General features: G+C 34.0%; 1 protein-coding gene across 2 annotated transcripts in view; it reads right to left on the bottom strand.

Moving 5' to 3' along the window:
- Positions 1 to 371: 371 nt before the first annotated feature.
- CETN3 (centrin 3) overlaps positions 372 to 8,209 on the bottom strand; it is a 147,683-nt gene continuing 139,845 nt past the window's right edge. Inside the window, exon 6 of one of the 2 annotated variants that reach the window (XM_074207074.1) lies at positions 372 to 744. In XM_074207074.1, the coding sequence (XP_074063175.1) occupies positions 701 to 744 (44 nt within the window). In that variant the 3' untranslated portion in view covers positions 372 to 700. The remainder of the gene's footprint in view (positions 745 to 8,209) is intronic. The other variant, XM_074207075.1, reaches the window with a different exon arrangement.

Raw genomic sequence — 8,209 nt, 5'->3', positions numbered from 1 at the left:
CAAGGGTACAAAAGGGAAGTCCTTATTCTTCTAGAAGCAACATAACTCTGATGTTAAAGGATTGATTTCCAAGTTAAAAGGTGAGGAGAAGACAAAAATTACTTCAAATGAATACAAAAGTAAAACTCTACCAAATATGGTTATGTTTTAGTTTAAAGATAATTTGTTAGTCACAAACATTTAATGGTATACTAGAAGCTAATAGTTAATCACCAACAAAGGATTTAAAATCTAATCATTCTGATGAATACATTGATAAAACTAAGTTCAAATATAATTTAAAAAACCACATTTTGGTCTTAAACATAAATCAAAACAAGTTATAAATACTAATAAAATAAATCTTTTATTAAAATAAAAATCTAGAAATTTTTTTACAATAAAAGGTCACAACTAAAATAAACTTCAAAAGAATTTCCATAGCATGATTTAATTTTAAAACTGTATATAAAGTTATAATACAAATACAAAGGTACTCAAACATTTTAATAACAACATTTTTGTCATCTAAGAAACTTAAGGATATATAAAATAATGAAATTTCATAACAATAAAGTATTTATTTTGGTCCTTTTTTGGAAAAACTTAACTTGGTGTTGGTTTTTTCATGGCTCAAGGTATGAAAAAGACTACGAGGTGATAACTCCAATATGTAATAGCCACTGATCTTGTCTTTAAGTTTACTTTTTTCTTTAATTCTTTAAATGTCTCCAGTCATAATAGCGATGAACTCCTCCTGATTTACTGTGAAAAACAAGACAACAGTCAGAAACATAATTAAATCATGACTTTTTAATCAGACTAATATTATACAGTAAATAAAAAACTATGTAATATTAAATCAAAAATTTATAGTTTTTATTTTCATTACTCTGTTAGCAAGTCAAAGATGACCTATTACATAAAAAAAATTCTGAATGTAAAATCAAACAAAAATTTTGAGTATAATGGATACACAATAAAACCTCACTAGATATTCCCTGGATAATAGCAAGAATTATGTTTATTCAATTTAACTGGGGACAATTTGTACAAAGACTAGATTATAGGCTATTATGAAAATAAAGTTAAAGTAATAGTTAGAAATTAAATGTTCAATATCTTACCTTTATACAATGCCTTACAATTTACAAGGCACCTTAACATCTATTATCTCAAAGAATCATTGACATGCTGGACCAATCTTAGCAGTCATCTATCTAAAACATGAATTCCCTTTAGGTAATTGTTACAGTAGACAGAGGTTTGAGTCTAGAAGCAGGAAAACCTGAGTTCAAAACCTGAGCACATCACTTAACTCCCTTTCAGTCTCAATTTCTTCATCTGGGTTGTTGAGGTCATGCTGTACAGTGCTTGGCAGAGTAGGTACTTAAAAAACTTAATAAACACTTGCTCCCTTCCCTTTCTTGTTACAATATCCCTGAATCCCTGAATACCTAAACAAGAGACTTCAGCTTCTGCCTAAATACTTCCAATGGTGACAATTCATTACATTTTTGGCAGCTACAGTTGTTAGGAATTTTTTCCTTGTACTAAGAGGAATTAGATTACAAAACTAGTATATTGTAAAACTCCTTGAAGTTAAGGATAAGGCAATTTTTCACCTTCTTATTCCTAATTCCTGGCATACAAGTATACAATACTTTTTGCACATAGTAGGACCTTAATAAGTTTGTTGAAATGAAATTTACCTACCTTTAACTTTTTTTAACTTTTTTTTTTTTTTTTTTAGATTTTTTGCAAGGCAAATGGGGTTAAGTGGCTTGCCCAAGACCAGACGGGCTAGGCAATTATTAAGTGTCTGAGGTTGGATTTGAACCCAGGTACTCCTGACTCCAAGGCTGTGCTCTATTCACTGCGCCACCTAGCCGCCCCCCTACCTTTAACTTTTGAAAATAAAATTGTATTGCTATCTTTTGTTTTTTATCACCTACATATAGGTGCCCCAGGCATCCTCCATAAGGGGGGGAGGGGGAATGTTCAAAACCACCAACCAACACAGTAAAAATCTGACATTCATTATTCATAATTTAATGTTCCACATTCATGGCCTCCAACCTCTACAACATAGAGAGTGGGGGTAGTAATGGAAGAGGAGATGATACTTTCTCCTATCTCTTCTTTAGGGTTGTTCAGTCATTATAATTTCACAGCATTCCATTTTGATGGTTTCGTTAGTTGCTAGTCGCTGTTCTTTCCATTTACATGGTTGTATTCACTGTGTATGTTTTCCTAGTTTTACTTTACTCTTTAATCAGATAATTTTTCTGTATTCATGATATTCATCTTTTTTTAAAGTACAGTAATATTCTATTATGATCATGTACAACTTGCTTAGTCACTGCACAATTTAATAGGCAAACACTATTTTTCAGTTCTTTGCTATTATAAAAAGTAGTACAAAGGGCAGCTAGGTGGTGCAATGGATAGAGCACTGGCTCTGGAGTCAGGAGGACCTGAGTTCAAATCCAGTCTCAGACATTTAATAATTACCTAGCTATGTGATCTTTTGCCTTGCAAAAACCAAAAAAAAAAAAAAAAAAAAAAAAAAAAGTAGTACTGCTGTCAAACAATTTGTACCAATTATCCCTTTCTCTTTATCACTGATCACCTTTGAGGTCAATCTCTATTAACAGGATCAAAGAACAGGAATATTTTAGTTGTCCTTTTCACATAATTCCAGATTGCTTTCTAAAACAACTGATCCAATTCCAAATTCCATGAACAGTATATTAATGTGATTATCTTTTCACCACCCCTCCAACTATACCCACTATCCTCAAATCTTCTATCTTTTCCAATTTGTTGAGCTGTGAAGGAAAAACTCAAGATTTGTTTTTATTTTCATTTCTCCTAATGAGAAATAATTGAGAAAATATTGAAAAAATTGGAGAATCCATTCTTATGGCTACTGATTTGCAAATCTTCTTTTGAGAATTGTTCATTCACAACATTTATTAGGAAATTGTTTTAGTTCTTAGATGTTTCTATTGGTTGCCTACATATCTGGGTTTTCAGACTCATCAGTTATCTGAGTTTTCCCTCAAGTATATTTTTTTCCTTCTTATCCTTATAAATTCTGTTAAATCTTTATCTTTTTAACTGTGTACATGAAAAAGATTTTCAACTTCATATGTTCAAAATTATGATCACCTAACCCTGTTTAGTTAAGAAGTCACATCCTACTGCTTACATGGGAAGATGATACATAAAAATGTTCTCATTATTAGAGCAGTTAGGTGTATAAATAAACAGAAGGCACAGATGTGAGATGAATATGATGGGAATGTTATCTAAAAACATAAAATTAAGGGTTGAGAAAGAGAAATGCACTAAGATAAAACGAAAGGAAGGGGGGGAATAGGGTAAATTATCTCACGGAAAAGAGTTTTTACAGTGGAAGGGAAGATGAGGTTCAAAAAGGGGAAAAACATACATAGTTGATTATAGAAAGATCTCCTACCATACAGAAAAGTACGAAGGGGAAGGGAAGGGACTGGAGCTGATAAAAGGGATGGTAGACTGGCAAAGAGACTAGTCAGGAGCACAACACTTCTGAGGAAGAACAGGGTGAAAAGAGAAAGTGAATAAATAGGGGAGTGAGGGAGAGTATGGAGGGAAATACAGTTAAAAATTATAACTGAAAAAACTTGTGAAGAAAGTTTTTCCCCAAGTGATATAAGTTTTGGGATTTATTGAACACTACCTATTTTCTCACTGTACTGAAAGTACCTAGGGTTCTGGATAGTAGACAATGCTCTCAAGATTTCCCAGTCACCAATGGAGTGAAACAAGGATATGTCTTTGCTCCCATACTTTTTATAGCACAATATTTTCAAATGCCTTTACTGAAGACTATGGCCTCAAGGTTAGCTACCACATTATGAATGAATGACTATACACTTCACAGTCAAAAGTACCTAGCACAAAATTAGCACAATGATTTACAATTGAGGTCTGCTAAAGTGAAAACTGTCTATACCTGTAACTTTCAGCCATTCCTTAATCTCTTATTATCACTGCCATCCTAGGAAGAAGTGCAGGTATTTTTTTTTTATTTATTTAAGGCATTGGGGTTAAGTGATTTGCCCATGAACACACAGCTAGGCAATTATAAATGTCTGAGGCCAGATTTGAACTCAAGTCCTCCTGACTCCAGGGCCAATGCTCTAACCATTGCGCCACTTCACTGCTCCTAAGTTCAGGTATATTAAAATGATAACTCAATTTCATAGGTGAGGAAATAAAAATGGGAACACTTAAGACATGAACTAAAAGAAAGAGTAAACTCTTCACAATTAGATTTGAACCTGCTGTGTTATCTAGGTTAATGAGGTCATAATTATTGAAATTTTTTCCTCTCCTGGAATACTGCCTTCTCATGGCACGGGCTTGGATAACTCAATGAAACACTAAATTATGCCATGCAGGATTACCCAAGAGATAGGTCAGAGTAGAGAGTTCTAACAAAATGTGTTCCACTGGAGAAGAAAAGGTTAGATCACTCTAGAATCCTTGCCAAGAATAACCTATGTACAGTACTAAAATTATGAAAGATACAATACCCAAAGAAAAGTCAATCTTTCAGGTCAAAAGATATCCAACATTTTACTGAGGAAGAACAGAATAACTACAATAAGTTTCAGTACTAATGAAACAGTTGGGCCAAAGTCAAAAGGAAGTTCAATTGCAGATTGATTCTGGTGATGAAAAGAAAGTCCAATGAGTGAATAATTCTATCAGCTATGATTACTAGTAAGGATAAAATCTCATGTATTATTATTGCTAATTGCAACTATATAAGTTAACTTGAAGATTTCACATGGTTATTTTTTCATGATAAAGTAAAGACAAAGGGGAATATATTCAGTGAACTTGTCATTGGGTGTCTTTTCTCTATCTTAAGCCTTTCCTTTTGTAAAGACCTTTTGACTCATAGTAAGTGGTATTTAGGTTTGATAAATTCCAACTTTAAAGATTTTTGTTTTAAAGTTGATAAGAAAAAATGTCAATCAATTTACAAATTCACAATTAATGTATTTCATGAAAGTTTTTTGATTGTCCTTTTAATATCAGGAATATTTACTGCTGCTTTTAAAAGAGAGAAGCACTTTCAGAAAAAACTTTTATAAAAAAATTTTTATGTGATGTGTATTACCTTTAAATTTTCAAATCTATAAGCTAATTTATTGCAATAATGTGATAATGCTGCTTATAGTTTTCATGGAAAATTGTAAGTTACCATTATTATATAGATCAATTAACCATTGGGTTAGTATTAAAAGCATTTAAACTTCCTGGAATAATTGTAAGTAGAAAAGTTCTTGCTGTTTTGATCTAAATGTGTTGTCATTACATGGCATAAGAGTTATATTGGTATTTTGAAATTATATGTGTAAAATTAATTTCTTGAAGAATCTTTTTGAGACTGATATGAATATACTTGGGTAGAAGTGAATGAACTTATAAAACAAAATATAAAATTCATTAAAATAGAGTTTTGAAAATAGAAAAAGAAAAAAGAAAAGTCCAATGAACTAGAATGTAAGAGCTATGAACCAGGGTAGGCTGGATGTGGTCAAACAGAGCACGAAAAAATTAGACAATAACATACTGGATGTGTCAGTGAACTTAGGATGGCAATGAGCGAATTGAATCAATACATATATTACAATATACAAGAATCTCTTAAAAGAAATGGAGTAGCCCCTAGAGTCAATAAAAAAGGTAAGAAAGCAATACTGAGTATAATCTCAAAAATGACAGAATGATATCTGTTCAAACGTAAAGCAAATAATTCAATATCACAGTAATATAAGTCTATGCTCCAACTAGTGACATCACATCACAGAGGTCAAAGCTGATCAATTCTATGAAGTCCCACATCTTCAAGAAATAACATCCCCCAAAAAGATCTCACATCCATCATGAAGGATTGGAAAGCTAAAGTAGCAAATCAAAAGATAATTGGAATGACAGCTTTCATCTGAAGTACAAAATGAAGCAAGAAAAAAACTATTAAGAGTTTTGTCAAGGTAACTCACTAGTCATAACATTCTTTTTCAACAACCCAAAAAACAACTCTATACATAGATATCACAGATGTCAATAAGGAAAACAGAATGATTATATTGGTTTTTGTCCTTCGTCATCAAAGACAACTAAAATGACTATGTTTGAGAAAAATTACAGTGTGTCCAACTGGTTGATCAAACTAATACAAACTTGGAATGCTACAGATCAGGCACAAATATAGTCCATGGGAACACCTGGGGTGGCTACTCTACACTTATGTATGTCACTTTTCCTTTGAGCTGCTTCAATTCTGCCTTCCTCATAGAGTGCAGCATCCTCATTTCTGAGGGCACACAATACTAAGGGGATCCAGTGCCAGTATTTAACATGCTGTATAATCAATTCTAAAGTCCTTCAATGAGACCTTGGTATCACTTCTTCTGATGCCCTTGTGAGCACTTGCCCTGTGAGTTCTCCATAAAATAGTTTTTTTTGGTAAATGTACATCTGGCATTCTAACCTCATGTCCAACCCATCATAGTTGCACTCTCTGTAGTAATATTGGAATGCTAGGCAGTTCAGCTCAAGAAAGGACCTCAGTGACTATTATCTTCTCCTGCCAGGTGATCTTCAGAATCCTCCTAAGACAATTTAAATGGAAGCAATTCAGTTTCTTGACATGATGCTGGTAGCCTGTCCAGTTTCACAGGCATACAGCAATGAGGTCAACACAACAGCTCTGTAGACCTTCAGTTTGGCGACCAGTCTAATACCTCTTCTCTCCCACACTTTCTTTCAGAGCCTCCCAAAAACTGAGCTAGTTCTGGCAATGTGTGTGTCAACTTCATTGTCAATGTGTACCTCCTTGGAAAGGACATGCCAAGTAAGTGAACTTGTCCACAGGACTCATTTGCTGTAACCAATGGTTTCACATTTAGATCATGTGGTGCTGGCTAATGGAGCAACTGTGTTTTCTTGATGTTAATTGTTAGACCAAAATTAGCATAGGCAGCAGAAAATCAATCCATACTTTGTTGCATCTCAGCTTCAGAGGCTGCATTGATTGCTGATAGATCCACATTGATTTATGATAGGGACATGATCCTAGAGAAATAGGCTGAACATTTCTATAGTATTCTTAACAGACCATCAATCAATGCAGAAGCCATTGACCGTTTACCTCAAGTTGAAGTCAATCAGTCCCTAACTGAAGTTCCAAGCTGAAGAGGTTTGGAATACCATTATGCTCCTTTCAAGTGGCAAAGCATCTGGTACAGATTCTATTCAAGCTGAGATCTACAAAGTGTGTGGGGGAGGGGGGGTTCCATTGCTCATTCAAAAGCTGACTGAAATTTTCCAGATTATATGGTACAAAGAGGTTATCCCCAGAGAATTCAAAGATGACTCCACTGTCCATCTCTGTAAGAGTAAAGGGAGTAGATTGTCCTATGACAATCACAGTGGTATTTCTTTTAGTCACTGCTGGTAAGATTCTTGCCAGTCCTTCTCAGTAGGCTGATCCTTCACCTGGAAGATAGTCACCTCCCTGAGAGCCAACGTGTTTTCAAAAAAGGGTAGAGGAAGAGTCAATATGGTTTTTGCTGCCTGACAACTCTAGGAAAAACATCAGGAACACAACAGAGGTCTGTAAACAACATTTGCAGATATGACCAAGGTTGTCTTTGATACCATCAGTCATGAGAGCTTATGGAAAATTATGTCAAAATTTGGTTACCCGGAGAAGTTCATCAGTATTGTACACATCAATTTCATGATAGCATGTATGCCCAGATTCTGAATAGTGGACGATGCTCTCCAGATTTCCTAGTCACCAATGGAGTGAAAGAAGGATGTGTCCTGGCTCCCATACTTTTTATAGCACAATGTTTTCAAATGCCTTCACTGAGGAACATGGTCTCAAGGTTAGCTACTGCACTGAATGACTATACATTTCAGTCAACAGTGGAAGAAATCTATAAGTCTGACTATGACTCCTTCTAAATGTAAAATTCAGATATAAATTGAAAAAAAGTAGGGAAAACCATTGATCATATAGTAGGATCTAACTAGCATCCCTTATGAAATGTAAGTGATGACTACACTTAAGGGATTAGATCTTATAGAGACTGTGCCTAGAGAATTACAGATAGAGAGGTATACAATATTGAACAGGAGTCAATAACTAAAAAAAAAT

This window comes from Macrotis lagotis, chromosome X (genome assembly GCF_037893015.1).
Source record: "Macrotis lagotis isolate mMagLag1 chromosome X, bilby.v1.9.chrom.fasta, whole genome shotgun sequence".
Lineage (NCBI taxonomy): Eukaryota > Metazoa > Chordata > Mammalia > Peramelemorphia > Peramelidae > Macrotis > Macrotis lagotis.
This window is presented reverse-complemented; position numbering and strand designations above follow the sequence as displayed.